This window comes from Vollenhovia emeryi, unplaced genomic scaffold (genome assembly GCF_000949405.1).
Source record: "Vollenhovia emeryi isolate VEMERY1.0 unplaced genomic scaffold, V.emery_V1.0 DF939133.1, whole genome shotgun sequence".
Lineage (NCBI taxonomy): Eukaryota > Metazoa > Arthropoda > Insecta > Hymenoptera > Formicidae > Vollenhovia > Vollenhovia emeryi.
In genome coordinates this window covers 1,412,961-1,440,698 of record NW_011967233.1, presented here as the reverse complement: position 1 = coordinate 1,440,698, position 27,738 = coordinate 1,412,961, and the positions used below count along the sequence as shown (strand labels likewise).

The 27,738-nt window shown below is 41.9% G+C and overlaps 2 protein-coding genes across 7 annotated transcripts in view; one reads left to right on the top strand and one right to left on the bottom strand.

Moving 5' to 3' along the window:
• Window positions 1-10,963, bottom strand: part of LOC105567886 (organic cation transporter protein-like) — a 42,359-nt gene extending 31,396 nt beyond the window's left edge. The window contains exon 1 of the mRNA XM_012023129.1: window positions 10,843-10,963. The gene's annotated coding sequence lies outside the window, so the exon portion shown is untranslated. The remainder of the gene's footprint in view (window positions 1-10,842) is intronic.
• On the top strand, window positions 3,146-27,738 carry LOC105567887 (glutathione S-transferase-like). 6 transcript variants are annotated; one of them, XM_012023134.1, is made up of 5 exons: window positions 3,146-3,189; window positions 21,848-22,015; window positions 22,903-23,070; window positions 24,689-24,831; window positions 26,699-27,738. In XM_012023134.1, the coding sequence occupies exons 2-5, from the start codon at window positions 21,871-21,873 to the stop codon at window positions 26,864-26,866; spliced, it is 624 nt and encodes a 207-aa protein (XP_011878524.1). In that variant the 5' UTR covers window positions 3,146-3,189; window positions 21,848-21,870; the 3' UTR covers window positions 26,867-27,738. The 6 variants fall into 6 exon arrangements, with proteins under 6 accessions (XP_011878524.1, XP_011878522.1, XP_011878521.1 ...); XM_012023132.1 differs by lacking the exon at window positions 3,146-3,189 and adding an exon at window positions 13,430-13,715 and having other exon boundaries at window positions 21,855-22,015; XM_012023131.1 differs by lacking the exon at window positions 3,146-3,189 and adding an exon at window positions 13,430-13,715.

Genomic DNA, 27,738 nt, shown 5'->3' with positions numbered 1-27,738 from the left:
TTGTGCATCAGTAATTTCTAATAATTCAATTACTGAACTCTAGTAGGTGTTGAGTGCTTTTCTCGTCCCCAGTCGTTACATTTCTGTAAGGAACGTGACCATAGACATGGTAAATATAGACTGAGCGTCCCATTGAATAAGCTGAAGCTTGTGAAGAGAGAGAGAAAAGATTTAAGAAGACTTTCTTTCTCTGTCTTACACCATCGTAAAAGAAAAGAATCGTGCCTGCGCCTCCTTTGCCTCGATGGTGAGACAGAGAAAGATAGTCTTCTTAAATCTTCTCTATCTCTCTCTTCACAAGCTTCAACTTGTTCAATGGGACGCTCAGTCTATATTTACTATGTCTATGGACGTAACCCTGAATCTAAATGCACGTTCCTAAACTCATTAAGAAAAAATAAGCCCAATATCTCAAAATTTACGGAAGTTAGAGCAACCACAGACATTTCTCAAAAAAATCAAAATTTTTTTCAATAAGAAACCCGTTTACCGATCATCGCAAAAATCAATACCAACCTTCCTTTTGTGATTCTCGACCTTTTAAAAAAAGAATTAGCCCGATATCTCAAAATTTACGGAGGTTAGAGCAACCACAGACATTTCTCATAAAATTCAAAATTTTGTCAAAAAGAAACCCGTTTTCCGATATTCGCAAAAATCAATACCAACCTTCCTTTAGTGATTCTCGACGTTTTAAAAAAAAAATTAGCCCGATATCTCAAAATTTACGGAGGTTAGAGCAATCACAGTCATTCGAATGCGTACATACACACATACACACATACACACATACACACACACATACAGACATTTTGTAAAAATAATTTTTTTTGAGGTTTTAAAACATTTGAAACATATTCCCAAAGAAAACTGGAAAAAAAAATTTTTCACGAAAACAAAGCTTCCTCTATGAGGAAGCAAAAAAGCGTCGCCACTATTCTCCCCATCATTGTACGCTTGCAGACGAGTCGTGGTGGATTTTCGAAAGTTTTTCGAGTGCTCGACCAATCTTGCGTATCGATAATTTCGTTTGTTTCATCAACGCGACGTCGTTACGCGTAGATATTTAAATTTCGTTAAATGCAAAACAAAAAGTCCTCGCGTCGCGAATACTCAATAGCAGCGCGAAGCTAATTAAAATGCTGAGGCGAATAATTGGTATCCTATAACTTTACATAATCTTCTCGGAAGATAACGTTGTGTAATGTCACCGCGGTAACGAATACCGAGTACTTCGATATTATGATTCCGCGCGAAGAAACGGAAAGAAAGAGGTGCGATTTTTGTCTCGCGATTGTCACCGGCTTCTCCAAAGTAAACTCTCGGAAAGGATTTCTGATAACCAGGCAAAATGTATTCTCGGCACACACATATCACAACCTCGTGCAGTAAAAAAAACTAAAACAATATTACGATTAAATTAATAATTCCTATTCTCCTCTCTCGAATTAAATAAGATTGATTTACTATATCGAAATAAGGATACCCTTGGGAAAATATACCTTAGAAAACCTTAACTACTTTAGAAAAATAAGAAAAGTATATTTTTCCAAGGGTAACACACATGGCAGGTCAAGAGTTTCTGGAGATCTCAAAATTGCTGATATTTTAAAAGAAATTAGAGGAGTGAGTTTATACTAACTACGCAAGATTTCGTGTCAGTCAATATCCGAGAAAATTGCATCATGTCTCTGACTCGCGTCAATCACGTAGACACAGTTTTACAATGTGAGCGTAAACCACACAAATTTCAAATTGTTCGAAAACCTTTGGCCTGCAGCGTAAGTAAATTTAAGCTTGTACATTGTTGCGTTTAGAGCAAAAATTTTCTCGTGTGTAAGGCACGCAACGCCATTTTATTCTGAATTTAAGAACTTTCCATATTTATAAGACTAAACTTCTTTCTCGGTAATAAATACTCAGAGAGAATTTTCTCTTAAAATTTACCCTGAAAATCATGCAATCGTGGAACAACAGGGCATTAAAATTAAAATCCATAGCAAATAAGTACAATTGAGCGAATTATTTATGTTTGTGGCAGCCCGTGATGTTGACGTTTAATTCAAGATTTCAATTCAATTTTAATTCAAGATTCAATTTCATTTTTTTTTAATTTAACAGCATTTTTTTTCGTGTATGACAGTTTGTAGAAATTTTACATTCCACTAAAATGTATGGTAAAATTTCAGAAACTCGTACGGTTGTTCAAAATGCCAGGTTGTCTCACGATTGCATGATTTTCGGGAAAAAGTGTTAAGAAAAAATTCTCTCCGCATAAGATCCTATGTATTTTATAACAGATCGAAGTGTAATAGCATTGGAAATCTTTTCCGTGGGTGCGGATAAAAATAGATTGCTAAGAATGGTGCACATTAATACCGAAATCGCAGCTATTCGAGATCACTTTCTTTTCCTCCCCTCGCAGGAGGTAAACGTAATTTTCTATGACGCCACGAGGAGTATCGTTCGCAAAGAAGCAAACAAGATAATGTGTAGCGAGCGATAAAGACATCGTTAATAAAGATGTTATCGAGAGATTGCTACCATGCATATTTTTCGTGGATACAATCGTCAACGAACGAGCTCAGGTTTGCGCATTTCGTGATGATACGCGCGATAACGCTTAATAACCACAATCTTACTTAAAGCAAGTCGCGGTGTTTAACCATTTCGTCATAATCGTGTGATTACGTGTAACACGTGTGACTTTGTTAAAGACAGAAATGTTTTCGCCACCGGTTGGAATTAACGCTGTTGATTCTCAGATGCAAAGATAACGTTTAACGCGCGTCACCGTTGTTCGGCGTAGACCGAATACAACGGGGGAGCGTTATCCTCTCGCCGTTAATTGCGCGATGAAAACGTAAACGGTGGCAAATCGCGTCTATCACGCATGGTTTGCCGCATAATTATCGACGGCGTGAGATAACTTTATTTTCATCCGTATTTTCGCGTATGTCGCTCGGTGGACTGTCAACCGCGCGCGCCCCGCGGTTTTGTCGCGGTTTTGCATCGCGGTATCTTCCACCCCGCCGACAGTCGCGACCGAGGATCATCCTGACAATTGTACCGTGTCCTCTGTCAACGGCATGACTGCCGTCCTTATCCGGGACCATTCCCGCGTGCAATTCATATTGTGCCCGCAGAAAGGATCTGTCATAAAATAGGATTGGTGTACGCGGGAAAAATGTAAATATCTCATTATATAATATATGTCTCAGTCATATAATATCTAATACCTCATGAGATTCACTTCTAAAATCATCGGATCTTCAGAGATCTGACGCTTTTCTTAAACGTTCAAAGTTACATCTATTGAGATCTAACTAAATCTAATTAAATGTCCTATACTAGGACATTAATTAAATAAATTGACTTACTATATTGAAATAAGGGTAACATATTATATGTGTAAATTAAAAATTGTACATAAATTAAAGATATATTCTTGTGTTTAGAATAAATCTTCTGTTAATGTATTGCAACGCATACATCAATTATTTTATTTTAAATTGAAGAATTTTCCATTTAAGAGTGAAACATTTCTTTCTTAATAATAAATATAATTGTCGCTACCCCGGGAAAAAATAAAAAGTCTAATATATCACAATCATGTGTAATATCTAATTACATCTCATGAGACCCAATTCTAAAATCATCAGATCTTCAGAGATCTGACACATTTCTTAAATGTTCGAGGTTACATCTATTGAGATCTAACTAAATCGAATTAAATGTCCTAATAGGACGTTTAGAATTTTAGAATTGAATAATTGGATATTACATGATTGAGACATATATAATTAGATTTTCCATTTTTTTCCCCAGGTAGCGACAATTATATTTATTACTGAGAAAGAAATGTTTTAATCTTAACTGGAAAACTATTAAATCTAGAATGACATAATTAATGTGTGCGTTACAGTACAATGCCAGAAGTTTTATGCCAGGCACAAGATTATATATGTGTTACCCTTATTTCAATATAATGAGTCAATCTTATTTAATTCGAGAGAAAGAATAAGAATTATCGATTTCATCTTAATACCGTTTTATTTTTTTTCTACACGAGGTTGTGATGAAGTTTAAACATGAATATTTTTTATCTTGTCATCGGAAATCCTTTTTGAGAGAGTGAACGTCGGCGTCGGGCGCCGCTATTTAAATGCAGAACGGAAGTTTCGTGGACGTCGTCTCGAGATTGGCGATCAATTTAGGCGATAGACGAGAATCGATCGTTCCACCGAGCGGACGATCGCCCGACATCGCTAAAGTAAGTTTAAGCGCTTTTTAATTCGGCCGTCAAGTGGCCGAGTTGCCGGGCGGAAATCGAACGACCGTTCGCTCCCGGAATCGAATCGTTTGTAGCCCCTCGGGGGGGGGGGGGGGGGGGCTAGCGAACGGGACGAGAGATCGATTTTAATCGGGCAGCCGACAACATAGGTCCATTCGAGGCTTCGACATTCGCGAATTTCTCGTTGCCTGATTTTTCGAACCCCCTGCAAACGAATTTCTCCACTCGCGTTTACCAAGCATGCACTGTAAAAAAAAAGTACGTAAAATTACACATATAACGTGTGTAGCAATTACACTATTAATAATAGAAATATGTAAATTTATATATTTTAAAATTTTGTTTATTTTTGTACTTTTTGACGTGTAAGTAAATACTTTTATATTTGATGAAGAATTACCAAAAATTCCAATAAGTACAATTAAAAGCAAGCTGTTTACCTGTTATATAAGGTAATAAAAAGAGATCGGATCGGAGGCAACTTTGTTTGCACAGCCTTCCCCCCGGGCGTTTATTGAGCGTCTCTGTAAAATATGGAGATGGCGCGAATACAAATATCGGGACCACGCAAGTACTCCGGAAACCACAGCGATACGCGAAGCACTCGAGTCTACAATCGTCTCAAGATTTCGATAAGCTTGTTTTATTAATTGTTACAGAAGTGTAATTTAGACTGTAAAAAAGTAGCTAAAGTTACATAAATAATAAGAGTAACAATCGCACTAGTAATGATAAAAATGTATAAATTTATGCATTATATTATACTTTTACAAACAGTTTGTTTACTCTTGCTGCGAAAGTAATTGTTTGACGAGAAAGTACAAAATTAAAAGTGAGCTGATTACTTAATTATATAAGGTAATAACTTTATCTACGAGTCATAAATTTATATGTGAACATATACCTTTAATAAATAGTTCCAATATTACTCACTAACAATTGTGTAATTTTACATGAAATTTTCTCACAGCGCACGAGACACTTGTCATTTCATCGTTGAACGCAAAAAGATTAGTCGGAACACGAGAGGATTGTGGAATTTTTCCCTGTAAAAATCGACAATGCCGCTTCGTATTAGCTCGATTCGTGTTAAAAATAATTTTTAACGTTTGCGAATACATTTACGCAACGTAATAAGAATTCTCATTAATGTGATTACCCCGACTCTCTTTTATATGAGCTCCTTTTATATAAACGAAAATTACATCTTTTAAAAACGCTTTACAATCCGGAATAAGAGAATTCGCGTTTTCGAGAAAGGGAAAGAGGGTATTTCCGGGACGTTAGAGACGGAGGCGACGACACGGTTGATGAGAACAGTCCTCGCTGAGCTGCGGAGCTTAATTACGTATCAACGCCGTTTTCAGGGTAGTTGAAGGGCGGTGGCGGACAGCGTTTGACGGCAGGGCGGCGGAATTGTATCGCGCTCAGCCAAGTTTTAATCGTGTCGCTCATTAAGGCCGGTAACTACACACGTCGTCGATCTCCATCCCGTTAATCCATTATAATTTAGCGTGAGTCTCTCGCGACGTGCGACGACAACGATGACGACGACGACGACGTGAATATGAATGCGGCAACGGGATGCTCGGGAGCAGTTTGCCGGCGATAGCGAGATGTTTATATAGCGTTCCGCCGGCGGAAAATTAATCGCTGGCGCAGCATCAACGTCCCGTGAACAAAACGCCGTTGAGGGGATGCCGGGGTGATTCTGCACCTTTTGCATCTAGAACTGTCGATTCATGAAAACGTTCGTGCAATACACAAATTATAAAGCTTATGCGTACGGATCGAAAGTGCCCCACTATTCGGACCGAATCAGAGAACAGCGTGGTATAGTTGAAATTAAGTTTAGAAGCCTAGCAAAAAATCTATTCACCCGAATCAGTTGTAGATTACTTACTTGAGTGAATTGATTTCTTGTTAGGCTTCTGAACTTAATTTCAACGATACCACGCTGTTCTCTGATTTAGTCCGATTAGTGGAACACTGTCGGCCCGTACACAAACGCCACGTAATTTGTATATTACAAAATTATTTTCACGAATTAACAGTTCTGGGAACAAATGGTGTAAAAAGTGCAGAATCAATCCAGCATCCCCTTGCTTATCTCGCGCTTACCTCCCTTTCCGAGCTCGCGAGACGCGAATCCGCGGAGAGGAAGGAGCAGGAAAGAGAGAAAGACGGGAAGAAAGCGACAATGTTCGCTCGCGATTAAGGGCGCGATTAGAAAGATTGTCGTAACCGTTTACGATTCTGTCGTAAGACTTAAGTCTGCGTCGAGAGTCAACGCACAAAGAATTGTCGTAGACGTATGTCGCCCTGCGATGCGATAAACGCGACATACGTCTGCGACGCAGTTCCTTGTGCGTTGACTTCCGGCACCGACTTGCGTCTTACCACGGAATCGTAAACACTTACGACAAACTTTCTGCTCAGACCCTAATCTGGAAACGAGATTCGCGATCGTCTTCCGAAGTTAGCTTGGACGCGACTCTCGCGCGGGTTCGGGGCGAATGAAAATCAAATGAGGGAGGAAATCAAGTTGGCATTTACGCTGGTGAATTCTTCAGCGCGATGCCCCTCGGATACACGTCACGATGCCCATGCGCGCGGGCGGCGTTCGCCAACATGGCGTGCGAGCAGCGCGAATCCGATTAAAGGGCACTTTTCCCCCCCGGGCAAATGGACGCCCTGCATTTCGATGCTGCCCCGAGACTGCGATTCCAGGCTAACTAGCTGGCGTGACACGTATAGCTCTCGACCGTTCGAGCCGTTATGCAACCCAGTTTCAGAAGTTCGGGAGGGAAGACGAGGCACGGAGCGCTCGTCGAACAATGGTGCAACCCGAGCTACGTGGAGATTGCGATTAATCTTCTCAATTTATCCTACTTACCCTTCGCCCTCCCCCGCCCACTTCCCGCTCCGATCGACCGGTGAAATACGCCACACGGCGGTAAAGGGGGAGGGAAAATCTGCTCGGTTCCCAAAATTGTTCGACGAGAGCGCGTTGCGAGTCGCATCTATCTGGCGTGTATCGTGGTTTATAAGCAATAAGATGAGGAAGGGACATTAAACGAGCAAAATGAAAACGGCAAATAAGAAATTATTCAAAGTGTGCTAGAGAAAAAATAATAAGCGAAACATTTTGTCTACACAAAGTCTTCATCAGCCAATAAATCAATGAACACGAATAAAAATTAATTCAATAGAGATAAGATAGTAGATTGCAAAATAATTTTTAAGAAATTTATAATAAAAGAGAACACCGATCCATACGAGTCAAAAAAACGAAGGTAAAAGAGACCGTATCATAATTGAGAGCAAACGTAACGTAAATGAATGTTACAATTAATATATAGAGTTTTTTTATTGGCAGAACTGGTGCGCACTGAGTGCACACTAAAGCTGGTTCATAGTTAATTCTTATATTTAAGGTCGTCTTAAATACACGTTCAAAAACTATCTAGCCAAAAATTGATCCGTACGGATGCTGTATAGATCATTTTATTGGCTAAGAAGTATTTGAAAATGTACTTACACCCTTAAAATAAGAAGTGACTATGCACAAGTCTTACACAGTTGAAAAATTTGTGTTAAATTTAACAGATATCACATGTCCCAAACGGTCCACACAAATTTTTGTGTTAACTTAACATAGTGCGGATATGTTAAGTGATCACACTAATACTCTGTTAATATTTTAACACAAAATAAATGCAAATCTCAAAATAATTTGAAATAAATTTTGTGTGAAGTTAACATAACTTTAATGACAAAATGAATTAAAAAATGTTATTTTTACATTTTACAGATGTAATAAGTAAAAAATGACGGTTCGAAATGTCTCTTACTTATATAGAATAAAATCACTATTTTATTCTGTAAATTTCAACAGATAAATCTTGTCATTAATAATATAGAACATATGTATTGTGTCATATTAAAAAATGAGTAGACATTGTGTTGTTTTAACATTTCTTTTCAGTTATTTAAATAATTTTACATTTGCTGTCAATTAACACAAGAGCAATATGTTAAATTAACACATGAATGTGTTAAACGTTTAACACAAAAATTTTAACCGGCATTTTTTTTAACAAGAAAACACAAATTTTCCAACTGTGTAGTGTGCACTCAGTGTGCACCAGTTCTGCTAATGAAAAACGCTAATACCCATAGAGCACGCATGTCTAAAAGACATCTTTAAGACGTCTTTAAGTCGCCTTTTAGACATACATATCTAATGTCTATTTTTTAGACATGCGTGCTGTATGGGTAGTGTGTGAAAACGAGATTTCAGAAAGTCAAAGAATGTGTCCAGAGTCGAGAACATAAAATAGTTGAGTATCAAACGTAAAATTCAGCACAGTCAAAAAATGATAAGAGATCCATGATAGATTCCTCCTTCCGAAGCGAGAATGCATTGTAATCAATTTTAGACGAAAATAAGAGAAATGTAAATGAAGGAGGTGGTTTACAATTTCAAATAATGCTGGTGTAATTAGACGAACAGTCGCGTATCGAACGAGGCGTCTTAGTAATTTCCCGATATGTTTGCTAAAAAGGTCTTTCTCAGTCGTCAGTTATTGGAATGACGCAGTTTAGCGAATTTTCTAGAATATCTCCTCGTCACACTTTACGTGCCGATCGCAATTAATCTTGACAGCCGGACGAGACGGTTGTCATTTGGGATCAGGACTGTCTTTTAAGCGCATCATTGACTCAATTGTAACGGCGTCCTTTACTTACAAACCGTATTGCTCCTCGATGTTTCTTCGCTACAAATTATCACCACATTTGGATCGTATAGCAAAGTATGATTATTAGTTTCACTCGGATTTCTTTGTGGAAAGTCACGTTATCTTTAGACCAAATGTAGAAGTTACTCGCTTATTTTGCACCGGAGAACGAGAGATCATTTTGCTTCAATTGTTGCCGCACCGTTGAGGGTGGTTCAAAGCGAAGTCGAAATGGTCCGATTGATAATTCTATATCTTAATTAGTTATTAAATGATATATTTTATTAAAGATTGATCTAACGGTAACTTACGTCAACGGCGTTGAGCTCTCGAAGCTCTTTCGCGTTATTATTAATCTCCTTACCGAAAGTTACTTACTTTTATTTGTCCTCTGTTATTTATCCAATCATTAGCAATTAATCTTATCAGTTTATTTCGTCGTGTTCGTAACGAACGTAACCACGACTAACGACAGCTAACCGTGCTATCGTTAACTTCGATACCGTCGTAATTTGTACATGAATGTCGCAAGAACGACAACGCGTCCCGAGCGAGTCGGAAAGTTGCCGAGTGTTTCCAAAAATTCAATCTACAATTTAAATGCAGACACGTCAATATCATTATGCGCGTCTATATTAAATCGTGTAATTACGCGATAATTATTAATATTTGTGTAAATGGCGTAAAACCGTCCGCCAGTTTGGCGGCTTATTAAGTGATCAGCGGTTTTATCGTATCGTACATTTCCCTATTTTCCATAAATAGCGGGATGCAAGAGCCTAAATACACAAGCGTCGGGAAGAAATTATGATCGGCGCTTAGGGTGTTATCGCGGGTTTATTTGAAAAATGCGTCATATCGCACGCGAGGATTGTCGGCAAAAACGCAGCCATAAAGATTTTAATTAAGCCCGTGCTTTAGGCGTGTTCTGATAAAGTGATTGAAGAATACAACTGGAATTGAAGAATGGAAAATTATAATACACGCATACACACAAGTGCGCGCGCACACACACACACATACGCACACGCGCACGCACACATACACACACACGCGCGCACGTCCAAACTGAGTTATAGAAGGAAATCATTAGTCTTTTCTATCTAATTTGTCGCCAGTAACTCCAGTCGATAGTATGTGAAACCTTTGATCTCCCACGGCTTTTTGCGCCCCTTGATTAAGAATACGACGAAAAAGTACGACAAATCTCGTATTACACATCTCGAAGATTACCGTATTGATGATTTGCGCGAGCGGCAATTTAATTTCTCGTTGACGCGAGCGCGAGATTTAAAACAGCGCTCCGCGCGAAGGAGAAAAAATAAACAAGGAAAATACCGCACGGTTGTCACGGTGACGGATGCCCCGTGAAATTGCAATTTGCACGCGTTTTCAGCGAGTCGCGCGCGTCAAATCCATTCGAGAATAATACCCGGCGTGAAAGCGTTACGCTTTATAAACGGGCGAGATTCTAAAACGCGGCCGAACGACGGGAGCTGTTGTTCGCTGAAATTAAATTCAGGCGAATCTCGCGTGTCTCGGAGGCCGCGACGCGTGATATTCGAGGCTTAATTGCCGGGAGGTGATAAGCCCCGAAATTTGTCGCCGGGTTTATCGTCGAAATAAAGACCGAGGGCTTCCGAGAGACACCATCCAAATGTACATTCTCCAGAGTCATTAGCACGCTTGCCTCCTTATCGCGGCGCCTCGTAAATCTGCGCGTCTCGGAGAAGTTTCGCGCGAGCGCGGAAAGGTGTCCCGCGCCGGACTCTCAGGTGGCTTCCGATCGATCGTCGATACACTTACGTCAGGATACGTCCGTGCCCCTGAGTCAGCCTCGCCGGTGGAGAACGCGCGAGCGGAATCGCCGCCGTTGATGGCTTCGCTCATCGCCGGCTAGCCTTGCACTAAACTGCCACTTAGTTCGTTCGCAGCGATAACAAAATACATCTGCGAGGCGAGCGGGTAGAACCGCGTTTTAGAGGCCCTGCCGGATTTCATCAGGGCACGCGCGGCACTCACGGCCGGCAATTCTTTGCCACTTTACCGCGACCCATTAACGATGTCCCCAGTTATTCTTCTGTGGAAACGCCGGATTTACGTAATCCTCCGCGAGAGAAGTAACCAACGCGCCAATTCCCCGCCGTCGGTTCTGTGTCTGACTTTTCTCTTTCAATTATTCTGGCCTTTGATATTTTCCGGGATTAACGACCCTGGGATTTTCCTCAGGTATTTAAACTGGGGAGAGAGCGAGAGAGATTTCAACAAAGCGAGGTCGAATTTCTTTTCGCAATTTTATCACAGTGAAAATTGCTTCTATGCTACAAGAAACGCAAGTGGTATACACTGTAAAAAAGTTTTATTACAACTGTTACAGCGGGTAATATTGGGATCATCCATTAAAGGTGTATATTTACGTTCGTCAGTATATTTGTATCTCGTAGATAAAATTATTACCTTGCACAATAAGTCAGCGGCTTGCTTCTAATTTTGTAATTTTTCTGCTTTTTCGCAACTTTTCAAATAGAAACAATTAGTTACGCAACAAGAGTGAGAAAACGGGTTTTTTTATCAATTTTTGTAAAACACGAATTTCCATTATTACTAGAGCAACTGTTACACTCATTATTTACTCACTTTACATATCTCACAAGATAGTAATTTTTCAAATTGTCCGATCATTCGAGCGACTTACGAATCACTCGGTAAAATTTGTGTCCGCGTGCAATTTGTGCGTCGCGATTTAAATGTCGTTCGAAATTTGTCCGATAATCCGCTGGAAGTTTGGTCAGCGTCGATCTCGACATTGAAACCTAATTTTTTTTCTGTTTTGACTGTAATAACAGTAAACACTGCGATAAAGAGGGTTTTAAGCTGCGCGAGCGAACCTAGTGACCCCGATATTGGAAGAGGCGTCCATTGTGTGAAACTCACGAAGATGGAGATAACGTAATGAAACTAACTAGCTTGGTCTGACCAATTAACTGACCCAAGCACGACATAACATTCGACGTACAGTTCGCCTATTCACGTGGCTGTTTACGTCGCGCGCGTGTGTGTAGAATTATATGGAGATTCGTTAAAGGAGATTACCTCAAATCAAAAGCGCGGACCAATTAATTTCACAACGCGTTGAAATCATACGACATTTTATTGTTAAATAAATGTTACGTAAGCTTGCGGAGACACGCTGGCACGCGGTGGCTATTCTGTGTGTTCGCTTTCTTCGGCGTGCGCGCTCAGGTAGAAAGTTACGTCGCTGTCTGGCGAATCCAATTTGCGAATCCTTCGGTACTTCGAATCCTTCGCGCCACATTATGCCGAAATTTTGCCAGCGCGTCCGACTGTAAGGACACAAATTTTACCGAATCGGGGGGGGCCGAGATCCGTTATCGCGCGATACTTCCGCTCCGTCCACCTTGGAGAACCATAAACGCCTAAGGGGATGCTGGAGTAATTCTGCACTTTTGGCACCTTTTGCTCCTAAAACTGTCGATTGGTAAAAACATTCGTGTAATACACAAATTATAAGGCTTATGCGTACAGATCGAATGTGTTTCACTGTTCGGACTAAATGAGAGAACAGCGTATCATTGAAATTAAGTTCAGAAGCCTAGCAAAAAATCTATTCACTCAAATAAGCTATAGGTTACCTAATCTATTACTTATTTGAGTGAGTAGATTTCTTTTTAGGCTATTAGTATAATAATAGTTAACTGATAAGACACATGACACATTAAACATAAACAAAAAGTTGAAGTATGACACGATCTAAAAGAAGCGAAGCACACCGCGCTTCGAGAGAACACACCGGTAACATCTCTATTTTAGAAAGGGATAATACTATGACCGTCTTTTCTTTACAAGTCTGGAAAGATGGCCAATACTCGTGTTGTGACGTTTTACTAATATAAATTTTCTGTGAAATAGTTTTCCTTTAACGTCGATAGCATTACGTACTTTAAGCTTCAGTAAAGTAACCTGGCAAACGCCATTTAAAAGTAACAAAAATAAAAGTAAGTGCTTTTTGCATCTTGAGAAAACTATGGTCATCATATCCTAATTTATTTTATTAGTAGTCGTACAAAATTATTACTTTCGTATTTACACAGAAACGTTTATTTCTCGCAAATATCGTTTGCGAAAGCTCATTTAAGTCTTGAAACGTAGCACAGTATCGTGCGTTGCTCGAGAGTACAAAGACTTAGAGCAGAAAACTATTGTCTTGGAATTACAAATCCGCCATTCTTAACTCGCGCCCGACGGACGGGTCGTCGAACGCCGTCGATTTCGATTCACCGGGATTCACCGGGACTTTTCCGCGGTTTCCACGAGCAAAATTCCCAGCTGAAAAGTCATCCGTTCGAGGAGAGCCCAAGGATGGCCGGAGTTTCCGGGCCACCCCACGGCCACCCCGTGCAGCTCGCGAAGGGGGTGGAGAATCTGGCGGGTGGTATAAATTTTCTGAGGTTGCGCATCGTGCCCGTCGGTGCCTGAAACTCGCAGTAGTGCCCAAGCACGAAGCAGAGCGCAAGTGGTGCCGAAGGAAAGCGCTGGTCCTCCTCCGACCGCCGCGCAGGATCCCGTCGGGACGACGACGGTTCAGTCGCGGCCCCGTGTTCGGCGCACGAGTACACCTTCGCTCGGGGTGGTAGCGGGCTCGTACGAGGGCGCCGGGGGTGAGTTTGAAATTCGTCCGACGATCGAGTGGCTCGGCGTCATTCCCGCGGGGCGCCCGTTCGCACACCTGCCGCACCTAAGGGCCGAAAAGAGTCGCGGTAGCGCGAAGGGACTCGTCATGCTGTAGCTCGCTACTTGTAGTGAGTTTGTTTTTCGCTCCTACGTGCTACGCTTGGTGCGCGATATGGAACGGTCTAACGCGAGTAGATCTGTAAAATATGTCAATGATGTTAGCGGATAAATGTTTAACATATTTGACAAATTGTTGACTGATATTGTAACTCAATCGGTCTCTTGACTGTGAATAAGTTCGTATTAAATTGACGATTTTCAGTGCAGCTTCTAAGTGATTCGAACGGCTTTGCGGATCGATAGGTTTTCGTAAATTTATCACGCATCGCTCTCGCGTTCCTTCGTGCGCGGAATATAAAATTTTCAGATGGAACTGAAATTCCGCGATACATATTCATATCTCATTGTTTATTCACAATCCTCTTGCATGTACGTGCATATGCGTCGCGGCAGTTTCTCTCATTCCGCTCGATCCACCCTTTCCTCGGCGTTAAACGTTCGATATCTCTCCTTGAAGGGAAAAAGAGAGTCTCCCGCGGGTTAATTTTCGTCTCGAGTACACGAAAGTTAAGCTTCGCTCTCGAGAACAATGTAAAGCTCGCTGCGCGGCGAAGGCGACAAATGTGCGGGGAGATGAAGAGGAGTATCGCGCGGAACATATTTCCTCTCGCTCGCGATCCTTACAATATTCCCGATATCGAGTTTGGCGTCTGGCCAACGGGACTAACCGTCTCCGTATCGAGACGGCCGGGTATCGAAGTAGCTCGCGAAAACGGCACTTCCGCGGGAATCGCGAATTCGCGCCCCGGGGGAGAATATCGCGGAATGCCGCGCTCGCCGAAAATGAGAACAAACGTATTTCGCGGGTGCTAATTTACAGGAGCCGAGGAAACAGGGAACCTTACTCCTCCGCTGCTTACATAATTCTTCCGATTACCGTATCTCCCGGGAAATTGCGAACGGCGAGGGGACTTTTATTGCTCTCGACGATACTAATATTGCCAGGAGTACGACGGAAAATACGTATGTTTCAACGAACACACGGAGAGTTCCGGGGCGACCCCGGCTGATTTAATGACAGATCCCTTCAACGAACTCTAAATTTATTTTCTCCCGGGGAAAAGATTGGCGGCGACGTCAGGAGGGAGATTAATAACATTCCGCTCGAGAGCGGAGAGACGACGCGACTCTAAATACTCGACGAGTCTCCTCGGGAGAGGCAGGAATTACGCGCCGCCTGCCGCGTTCGCGGAATACAAATATAGATAAACCCGACGAGCGATCTCGACGATGTCAAAATGACATCGCAAATTACTATCGGGGAGGTATCGGTCAATCATGACAGAGAAGTAATCAAATTATACACGGGAAGACCGGCTGAGGCAAAAATAACTAAAATTAAAATGTTGCCGTATGAATGGCAGGGGGCATCTACATTGCTTTGTGTTGCAACATTCTCTAAGATTGCTGCACAAAATGCATATAGTTGTCTCGACTACTTGTCATACCAATGTGGGTATGACAGTCACAGATATAGCTGTCCCAGATATTACTATTTATTGGGGTTGTGCCAACCCTAATTAGACACGTGGTAAGCATATCGGTCTCTCTGCGTAATTTTGAAATTTACTCCCTAAAAGTCAATCAGTGGATTATCATTGAAAACAGCGAATAGTCATTTATATGAAAATCGCAATACTTATAACTGCAAATCAGTGACTACGCAGACAGAATGATGTTAATAATCAACACGATCGGTGTAATTGAATTAAAATGGTCGAAACAACATCAGTATTGATGAATGAGAAACATTTTTAATTCAACAGTATGTTTTCCCCGTAAATTCACTGTTTTCAGTGATAATCCACTGATTGACTTCAGAGAGTAAAGATGCCGTTTGACATGGCTCGCGATAATTTCACCTTGAATTATCTCTGATACTCGTAATCGTATGTTAAGACTTCACCCTTTGAAGCACAGTGTAACATGTTACACCTCCCGAAATTAAAAAACCAACACTTCTTTCACTACGGTGTCTTTACTACTTCATATCTAGAAGGCTTTTGGTTTGCTGATTCTGAATCCGAGGTCGAGATTCTAAAATTATCGACGATTGACTGAATATAGCAGCACAAAGTTTAAGCTTTAATTACGAAATTTTATTTTCCATAAAATATCCTGTAGTAAAAACATTATTTCTCTAAACGATATTCTGAAACTAGGTATCTGGGAGTTTTTGAGATCACTGATTTCTAATCTGAAGTCAAAATTTGAAAATTTGAAAATTTAAGATAACGGATCCAGTATAAAGAGACAAAATTGCAAAAAGTGCAATCGATTTATCTGGAACTCGGTACTCGGAAATTCTTCGGGTTGCTGATTACACATGTGAGGTCAGATTTACGAAATTTATAATGACGGATCCAACATGGCGGCTGAAAATCTGCATTTGAACTTTGTAATTCTGACACCGGAATCGTAATCAGCGACCCAAAACCCTTAAAGTGTTCGGATTCAGAAAAATCGGCTGAGAGGAAAAACGTATATGCTTCAAAGGGTTAAATATGGTCGTAATGGATAGTAATGGATATACAAAAAACACGTTTTAACAAAAATGATACTACTATGATAAGAGTACGATTTGTATGATAAGGTACAATATTCGATGTTTTGTAAGATTTGTATATCCAATTTTTATCTTGTATCTTATGAATGAAAAGTCAGGATATCAGCGCTTCAAAAATCAAATACTTTTACAAATTCGTAAAATATAATAATATCTGCGCGATCATTTCGCATGCATGAACGAAATTTAGCGTTCTCTCCGCGAGAGTCAGCGATAAATCAAAATGTAGCGGGGAAAAAAGTTAAATTACGTCTCATTAAAAGTGTCAAATGACATATCTTGATGTTCTAAAAATGATTACTTTTTAACGATTTTGCTCTTGACTTTCAAATGACTTCTTGTCCTGCTTAGGAGAGATCGTTATGCGATTACCGCGCTCTTTAATAGACAGAAAGGATTACAAGGAGACGTGATGAAAAATAGCGCGCGGTGGGTTTCGATTCGCGAGAGTGTCGATATTATACAGGGTGAATTTTATTTCGTGTCCCAGCCTTTTACCATAAGGGACGGATTACGGGCTGCAATTTTAAGACCCTCTGAATAGAGAGTCTGTAGCGCAACTGTAATCTACTGAACGACACATTGACAGCTGCTTTGATTGACAGTGATGTACAGGCAAGTCAAAAGTTTCACTTGTCTGCACGCGTTAATGAGGCAATCCATCTTTCGTGGCAAAGGACTGGGACATAAAATAAAGTTCATCCTGTAGATTATGCATGACGTCGAACGTCGTGAAGACACTTAGGCCAGTATTCATAGTCCGTTCTTATATCTAAGATCATCTCAAGTATGTGTTTTCAACCAATCACAGTGCCGTACTAGCGTCTTAAGACAACGCTTAAGATGATTTTGAAATAAGAATCGACTAGGAATACCGGCCTTAGGATAGAACTGCTGTTCTTCCGTCGTTGGTTTGTCGGCGAGAACGCTCGCTAAGCGATTCCCTTCCGGATAAAAGGGCCGATCCGTGGGACGGAGTCTCGAGGGGCGGGAGGCGCTGTATCAGATCGATATTTCCCCGTCGAGATAATTTCGTGGCGGGCTCTTCATCATCTCGCTTTCATCCGAAACTCGAGCCGTCCGCGCCGAGACGGCCCGGCATGACTAATGAATTCACGGGGGCGAACTTTCGCCGAACCCGCGCGCGGAAAAAGCGGCGGCCGGTCCCGCCGGAGGTAACGTCGGCGCAACGTCAACATTAATACCCCCTTCAGCCTTTATACCTTACACCCTTCCAGCTGTCCGCCCACGCGCCGAATTAATGTTTTCGCAGATACGAGCCATTGATTTTACGTCAAATACGGTTACCGGGGTTCGGCCATCGGCGCGACCTATGCCGACGTTCAACTCCAACTGTCTGTTCGCGCATGTTACCGCGTTAAATCGTCGGCTATCTCGGCGAAATCGGGACGACGCTGTTGGTAAAATAAAAAGAAAAAAAGTCCGTCCGATCCCAATGGAGTTTACGGATTGAAGAGCGATATCGATTCCTTCCTCATCGTCGCACGTCGCGAGAAACGGCCGTGTGTCGAGTGATATTTTTAACGTAGACACACGCGTCTCTCTTCAGCGGGAGAAAGAAATCCTAGGGCTATGGGCGGTGCTCTTAGATTGGTATTCATAATCCGTTCCTGTACTTAAAATCATCTTAAATACAGTCTTAATGTGTTGCAAACCAATCACAGAGCAGCGTGTTAGCAACTCAAGACGTTATTTAAGATGATCTTAAAATAAGAACGGACTATTATAAATATCGGCCACGGTCCGTTTTTATTTTAAGATCGTTTCAAGCGATGCCTTAAGTCGTTAATACGGCTCTGTAATTGGTCTGTAACATATATCTCAACCCTGTGTTGGTCGCTGTGCAACGTAACGCAAGTTTAAAGCTCTATTGTCTGTAAGTTCTAAATTGAGAATTGACCTTGACCCTAGTTATGTTAAAATTAAAATTTTCATAAAAATTCTACTTGTTACACAAACTTTCAAATTTCTTCTGTAATTTTTCTTCATTCAAATTGAACGAATAGTGTAAACACCGTTTAAAAGTCGGTGGGGTCACTTGGAGCCCTGTGTGATCGATACGTGATTCTCAGGAAGTGACCAACAAGGGTTAAGATTGTACTCGAGACGGTTTTAAATATAAGAATTATGAATAACGGCCTATACACCCAGAGAAAAGCTTGTTTGCATTTTGACCTTACTAGACTTTGATTTAATTTCAAAGAAATAATTTCTTTACCTTAACCCAAATGCCATTTGATTGAGCCTGGAATTTCTAAGAGAATTCATATCAATTTCTTCAAATCTAGCAAATGTTTTAGTAGAAGTACAGATTTAGTAGATTCAAAGAAATTTTATTTCAACGCATCCCATTTGTTTAACCTAACTAAATTATCTTTTCTCTGGGTGTATATTCCGCAGCCTGATTCTAGGCCGGTATCCATAGTCGGATCTTGTATTCGAGACCGTCTTGAATTTATCTAAAGACGCTATGCGGAATATCCCATTGGCTACGGGGTATCGGAAGATGATCTTGAAACGGTCCTGAATATATAAGATCTCGCTGTGAATACCGGCCCTAGAGCGCGGGAAGAAGAAACGAAAGCGAGCATCACTGGAGAACGGGCTCGGGATGCTGGGAACGTGGGGTTTCCAATCGCCTCGAGAGATTATACCCACTCGATTCGCGCCCGCATCCGTCGAATTAATGCGGCGGATTGTATCCGCTCTCTGCGACGGACACGTTGCACAGCTCGCGCAACAATGTCGCCCGCGCTCACGTGCTTCCCTCGATCGGAGGGTGGTACACCCGCGTCGGGCGACGGAGCATTCCATCCAGGCGATAATCAATAAACGTCATCGTCCGTACGCACACAGTCGCCTGGTTCCGCGGGCTGTAAATTAACACCCGGCGCCCGTTAATTAGACAGATCCATTCTTTAAAACCCTCCCCCCCCCCGCGGCTGTTGTTATGGAGGGAGTGAAATTGGGTCACGCCCGTTTTTGTTTCGGGGGACAGTACGAAGACGGAATCAGGCGGCCAAGTGCCGGGAAGTGGGGCTTTCTTATCGAAAACCCCCCCCTCCCCCCGCTGATGCCCGCGCGCCCTTATTTGGAGGCCCTTGATGTTTAATCGAGAGTCTCGCGATTAAGGGGATGCTGGAGTGATTCTGCACCTTTTGCACATTTGCATTTAAAACTGTCAATTCGTGCAAACATTTGTGTAATATACAAAGTAGGTGACTTTTCTGTACAGGCAGTGTGTTCCACTAATCGGACTAAATCAGAGAACAGCGTGGTAGCATTGAAATGAAGTTTAGAAGCCTAACAAGAAATCTATTCACTGAGGTGTTCCTCAGTGAACACTGTCGGTCTGTACACAAAAGCCACGCAATTTGTATATTACACAAACGTTTTCACGAATTGACAGCGCTAGGAGCAAGAGGTGCAAAAAGCGCAGGATCACTCCAGCATCCCCTTAATTTCCTGCCAGGGAACATTTTCACGCGTTTGTATAGTCGCGCGAGCGATTTCCGCGCGTGAAAAATGAAACCCTTTGCCCCCGAATGGCCCTTCCTGCGATCGGAAGTAATCGGATCGGAGGCAATTTCCGAACCGAGAAGAACACGCCGTCGAAAGGAACAACTTTAATTGAATGCCCTCCCCTCCCACCTTCCTCCCACGCTCTTGCCGAACAATATTATTTTGTTCTTTTACACGGCAGTGGCTAGTTCGAGCTTCGACCGAGGACGCGGCTCGCGCGGTTCTCCGCGATCGAACGGGTTCGGAAATCAATACCATCGGGAGGAATAATCCTACGCCGCGTGATAAAAAGAAACGAACACAATTAAAGTGGAATTATGAAATAATTATCGCCCGGGGATCTTCCTCCGCGACGGAGATGCGCGCGGAGGTCGGGGTACATCGTCGCCGCGTGACCGGCAAACTCTCTCGCCAAGTTTTCTCATTTCGAGTTCGTTAGCACGCGAAATCGCGCCGGGCTTAAACCCGGCCGCTCCGTCTCGGGTCGACTTGCGTGTAACATGAATTATGCAGCGTTACCCCGTTAAATCGCGTAATTCCACCCCCGATTTGAACTGGGGCCGACAATTACGGGCCGATGATACCCGGGCGCGATCGCGGGGATAATGGCGATCGGGAACGACGGCACGTCGAACTTTGGGGATGGGTAACGGGTGGGCGCAAAGTGGTTGACATGCGAAATATAAGCGTATATAGTATATACGCGTAGGGTAAGTCAATAACGTTTAGACAGCGCGCGCGCGTGTGTTCGCACAATATGCTTCGACACACACACACACACATACACAAATGCGCGCGCGCGACTTCGTAAACACGTATACATTCATATACGCGTGACGCACGAAATCCCACGATTTGCCGAAGGAAACTCAGGAAGTTCGCTCGCGTTCGCCGGTTATGCCGCGGCTTATCTGTGGCGGCGAACGAGCCGAATCCCCGATCCCCGAAATTTGATAAAACCCCCGCCGTTCGCACGCACGTAATCACGCAACCCTATCGTTACTCTCCGAAACAAGTCGACCGCCCGCGGTGGGAGATACTCCAGATAGATCATACAGGCCAGGATCTATAGGCAATACTGTGAATTACCACGTAGATCGCCCACAAAGATAGAACATCTCCGTTTTGGGCGAAAGGTCGAAACGAAAGTCAGCCGCGGTTTCGAGCGTGCGATGCTGCGAGCGCGCAAAGCTGTCTCGCATTTTTCGAGAAATTATGTAAGGAGAGATATTTCGCTCGGTTGAAGAAAAAAATGAAGTAAAAAGTACGAGTATCACAAAAACAATGGCGAATGGATACGAGCAGTGACGACTTTTTATTCTTTCGTTCACGTTATTCATACAATATTTACAATACCGTTTCGCAATTTTCAATTTATTTATTCGTTTATTTATCGAAACGTTTACTGTGTGTCGTTAATAAACGTTTTTTTTTATTGAATATAACAATTTGTATTGCTCTTATCTTTTGGCTCTTGACTTTAAGACATTTGTTCGTACGTTTAACGAGCGTTGTTTGTTCTTATTATTTCAAGTAAAAAATTTGCGAGATAGGGAAGTGCTCTTCAATTTTCAACTGGGCAAAATAGCTCCGCTCTATCTCTACCTTTATGGAGGTTTTCGCGAAAAATTCTGTGATTTCGAATGCGCTCGGATGAAAGTTTTGGAGATAGCGCGAAACAATACCGAAGTACGATTGCAATGGAAATTTCCTGGAGATGAAATTACGACACTCTTTATTTAATGTCGGCGAACGGGGTGTCGTCTCATTCTACGAATTTCGTCAGCCCTTTCTGACCATATCGGGACCGTTTCTACTCGCGTTGAAAGTAGTTCAGCGGCGGTAATTAGCCTGAAACTGAACTCGCAACTTCTCTGACACCTTCGAAAGTTTTCAGATCGCAATTAAGAAGGATGGCTGAGGAACAGCCGAAGTACAAATTGATCTACTTTAATGCACGAGGTCGTGCCGAGCATATTCGCTACATATTCGCCTACGCGGGCATCGACTATATCGACGAGAGGATCTCCAACGATCGCTGGCCGGAGCTTAAAAAGTGTAAGTGCCAGAAATCAGGTTGAAACAACTTGTTCGCGCAGCATGTAAATTTGTTGCAACGTGCATCCTGGTGCAACTTTACGCAGGAGATTTAATTCTAATTTAATTATAATTAGAAATTAAATTCACCCGCAACATAGAGATTCCAAGTGTGACGAAGAAGATTTAATTTTGATTGCCCATTGAAAATTAAGTTCGCGTCGAACGCAAACGTTCCAGCTGTAATAAAAATATATGTACGAGACACTCTGAAAAACAATACGAAATAAATAATAATGAGCAACCGATATGAATCTAATACAATTGGGGAAGATGCCATTCTTCGATCGGACTGGATTTTTGTCACCAATGTAACAATAACAGGCCTGCGAAATTTTGGGTTTTGTTAGTTACAAAAGACAGAGTAGACAAATCTTTCTTTACCGCTGAAAACAAATCTGACCGCAGAACTTCCCCAGCACGTCAGGTTTCTGAGTTTTTTTTCTGGCCCAAAAATTGCTCTTTCGGTCAACTCCATGAATTTACAATGGAATAGAATCTGATTTTTTTAAAATATTTCTGCCAGTAACCATATATAGTCCTTATCTTTCAAACCCAATCTTTCGATTGCCGGATGAGTTTTTTTTTCACCGAGACATACAAGCATGAGGTTACGAGACTGGATCGTGCACGGGGGTTCAATTCCAAATCAACCGTATCATCCCTCTGTCTCACCTTAGCAAACCGCACGCACCGATTACTTTAACGCGAAACAGCTCCAACAACTCCTAAAATTAGTCGGAGGCGTACAGTAACGTTCTTATCGATAGCTCGAGCGGAGACAAATTGCTCGAGACCCTTCGCTGCCACTTAAGCACGACCCGCCGATTGGTTTCTCTTGTTGCCAGCGATGCCTTACGGGATGCTGCCAGTTCTGGAGATAGACGGCAAGCCGATAGCGCAGAGCAATGCCGTGGCGCGTTACTTGGCCCGCGAGCACAATCTCGCGGGCAAGGACGAGTGGGAATCGATGCTGTGCGACGTGCTGGTCGATACCTTGGGAGACCTGAAACAATGTAAGTGATACATATGCCCGGTGCAGAGTCCGTAACGGTTCCGGAAAGCCGCTTACGACCGTCCGCCCCTCTCTGCCTCGGCGATGCACCGAATCGATATTCCTTTTCGGCCGCGAATACCGTCTCGGGTCGCGATTTCCCGTTTTTCCGAAGGATAATCGCCACTACCCTCTCAGAAGGGATTTCTGATAACAAGACAAAACTCCTGACATATTCAAGCTTATCGCAACCTTATGCGGTAAAAAAAAAATTAATAAGATTGACTTATCGAGGTATAAGGGTACCGTATAATAAGTTTAAGCTTATATATTCTTGCGTTTAGAATAAATCTTCTCACGGTGTGTTTGTGCACGATGCGACACGGCGCACGCACCAACATTTTTTTTTTTTATTCTAGATTCAAGATAAAAATATACCCTTCTCGATAATAAATATGATTGTCGCCGTGTCGATTTTGTGACAGATCGAAATGTAAAAACATTGGAACTGGAAATCTTTTCTGGGGGTGTGCATCAGCTACGGCGAAAGTTTCGAATGTCGTTCGACACCACCGCGCAATTTAATCAAGCCCCGTCAAAGGGCCTCGCAGGTTCGCGCGAGGGTGAATCGATCGCCGCGATCGATGATGCTCCCTCTCTCCCTCCCTCCCTCTCTCCCACCCTCTCTCTCTCTCTCTCTCTAGAGAGAGAGAGGGAGAGGCGCGGAGGGTCGCGTCGTCGAAAACGAAACGGTCCGCCCGAAGACGCCGACCGAGATGGGGAGGGAAAAAGTGCGCAACGCGGGGTGCGATGCTCCGGCATAAATCTCCGGGAAAACTCCGGGATGCAGGCGGCTCGGTGACGGGCGCGAAAGTAGCTCCGCTCTTTTCGCGTTTCTCTGAAAGACACGCGCGATCTCGTGCGACCTATATTTCCCGGAGGTCTCCCCGGAGGTCGTCACATAATCGAGCGGACGGCTGTCGGCCCCGCTCCGGAAAAGCGTGGAGCAACTCGCCGCCGGCGTTTAATGCGCGCGAGAGCTCCAATTCGTGTCGCTTAATTAGACATTCTGGGATCGCGGGATCGTTTGGTATCGGAGATTTCGGAATCTGATCCGCTTATCGGCCGCTCGATAAACAGCCTTTGAGGGTGTTTCGGATAATTATGGGGCGCTTTAAGGGGATGCTGGAGTGATTCTGCACTTTTTGCCCCTAGAACTATCGATTCTTGAAAACACTTGCGTAATATGCAAATTATGTGGCTTTTGTGTACAGACCGACAGTGTACCGCTAATCGGAGTAAATCAGAGAACAGCGTAGTATCGTTGAAATTAAGTTTAGAAGCCTGACAAGAAATCTATTCGCTCGAATAAGTAACCGATAACTGATTCGAATGAGCAGATTTTTTGTTAGGCTTCTAAACTTAATTTCAATGATACCACGCCTGCTCTCTGATTTAGTCCGATTAGTGGGACACTTTCGATCCGCACGCGTAAGCCTTGTAATTTGTGTATTACACAAATGTTTCCATAAATCGACAGTTCCAGATGCAAAAAGTGCAAAAGGTGCAGGACCACACCAGCGCATATCGCGATGCCACTTTGACGAGCCACGGAAACACGCGCACAATTTGCTTTCCAGTCATCTTTCAGTATCGCACGGAGGAGGATCATTTTAAGAAGGAGGAAAAGAAGGCGAAGCTGCTGAAGGAAACGATACCGTTCTACCTGAATAAGTTCGAGCAGACTGTTGCCGAGAACGGTGGTTACGCGGTCGGTTCTACGGTAAAGAGAATCTCAGTAACGATCTTTACACGAGTTTGTTTGATTAGGTATCCCAACAGCACGTGCGGGGTCTGAGAATGTTCGGAGGGTATCGCAAAAGTATAGGATATTACAGGGATATTCTCAGAATATTACACTGATAAAAAAAAATGTCTTAATTTAAAAAAATTATACGTTAGTGTTGGCTCCTAATAGCTTAATAACTTAAATTAAAAAATAATAAACAAATTAAAATATGCATTGCTTTAATTTAAGCATTTATTAAATATCAAAGGATAGATAGTTTAAAATTTTTTAATTTTATTTTAATTCTATAAAATGTTTACTAAGATGTTATTTTCACAGCGAAGAAAATCGGATTTCTTATTTAACAAAAACAATTATTTCATTTAATAAACCATTTTCTATATCTCATGAAATCTTTATTTGAATGTAGAAAAGATAATGATTTAAATTAATTTACTTAATATAATACACAGATTCACTTGAAATTTGATATTTTTCTTTAAATAGAATAAATATTTACTTCAGTATAAAAAATAATTTTAAGTAAATTTATGTATGTTAAGAAATTTTTTTGTCATTGTAGAATATTAGGTACATTTCCAAATGCGATTGTTACAAACTCAAACAGGAACTTCACTTTTTAAAATGCTTCTCCAATTAACGTAATCTTTTCGAAGTAAACTTCAATAGAATTCCTTTCGTGTTCGAAAAAGAGCCCAGAATTAACGACGCAAAAACTTTTTTTCCAACTCTCGAGAATGTTTTTAAAACAGAAATAACATACAGAAGGAATTTATTTCACAATTCGGGAATTCACAAAGAATCCTTTTCAGATTCTCTTTGCTATCTAGGATTCTTAGTACATTCTACGAACGTACAGAATCTCATGTACCGTTGGGGTTTCAATTTTAAGGGGGCAGAACAAGGTGACGAATTGGAAAAATCGAGTTTTTTTTACGTATTTTGATAGATACACATCTGAAGAACATGCCTACACAGTTTTAGGACGAAATTCCAGGAAATTACCGAATAGCGGTGAGTTAATGACTCATTATTTCTAACAATAAGTACAAGTAATGTGAAGATTAAACGCGTTTTCCTCGAAACGACATTTTTTTTACCACGTTGACAGCAAATCAGAAAATCTAACAATCCAATCGACTTGATTAAGGTTGCATTTTGTGAAAACGCTTTTCTCGTTTACAGTACATAGCCATTTATTGATTGATAAAACTGATTCGATTTGATTTAACTCTTTTTTCGACAAAAGTTTTGTCAAATTTTTAAGTATTTTTCATATGCTTGCCATTGTTATTTTTCAAAAATTTTGAATTTTCCTACGTACTGTAATAGCCATGCATATGTAGTTTCTAAATTATTTTTGGGTTTTTTAGTTTCCGATAAAGCGTACGACCAATTTGCTACCAACGCCACAATATCGTTTTTTCGAAGGCGTCTAATTTGAAATCGTGTACACCAGCCTGAACATCACCAAACGGAATCAAATTTTAAAAAAATATTCTTTGACAGTCATAGTTTATGCATAATTAAATAGAAAACTGTTACATTATGTTGCATTAAAAAAATCCCAAAAATACCTATGTTTATCGGCCCGTCACCCTGTTCTACCCCCCTTAAAGCAAACTAAATTATGTGTAGAGGAATATAAAATGAGCGAAAGTAGAATATTATTCGCCGTGCTGTTCGATACTCTCGCCGTCGAATGGAACGGCCATGGGAACTCGACCGGAGTGTCGCGTATCCAGGACTTTTAATTAAAGCAGCCCCCCCTCCCACCCCCTTGGTATCGCGATGAATTAAAAACTTTCGTCTCAATGATAAGTCGCCCATCGCTTTGCAGACCACGTGGGCGGACTTCGTGTTCACGGTGGCGTTGGAGAACTTTGAGAACATTTTCGGTGCGACCGCCTTAGAGAGTTATCCGGCGCTGCGCGGCTTGAAGAAGCGGGTGCACGAAATTTCAGCGATCGCCGAGTGGCTGTCCCGGCGACCTCATTCGGAGTTCTGAAATGTCGCTTCGACGACGGCAACCGGAAGGCGACGTCGACGGCGCATCACAAACAAGTACATATCTGACGCTCGCAGCTCACTGTCCCGCATCGCTCTGACGACGATATTAATCGTGGCGCAACGCAAACACGACGTCCCTCGCGTTCCTGCGGAGCGCGGTTCTCTTCAAGCTACCAATATTTTTAAATCAAGTCCCCGAAACTTTTAATAAATTACACTTCCCAGCGAACTAACGGCTGCGCAACGTCAATATTATAATTTCTTACTCAACGAGACAAATGTAACATAACACACGTTGTACATAAACAGTTACATCGCCGAGTAAGAAATTCTAATATTGATTATGGTAACGTTGATGTTATGTTGATGCTACGTTGATATTATGTTGGTTAGTGCTTTCTGGGTTAAAATTAAGTATTCCAAGTCTTTTCGAGCGCCGCTCGGGCTACGAGATTGAGTTCTTCTCGTGCAAATGCGTTCGCTTGGAAAATGATGATATTACGTCGACGCTTACTTTCAAGCGACGTTTTATTATCAGTCACGTGAAACAGTATAATGGCCCAGGGAAAGAATTGATATTATCCGTCGATAGTGAGATGAAACATGCACAACCTCGTTTATTGCTACGACAGAGAAAAGTGATATATCGTTTGCTACTTCAGTCAACTTAATTTTTTTACGTGTATGCGAGTTACACGAACTTAAGGGATTCCCTCAGCCATCTCTTTTACCGATACAGTCAAATATACAATAGTTTCTGCGCTTGTAATTCTTTTCATTGACTTTCAGGCACAAGATAATGCCAATTTTTTTTATTATTAGACTTCTCGACTGAGCGTTTTAAGTATGAAAATGTTCTGCTATGCGGCC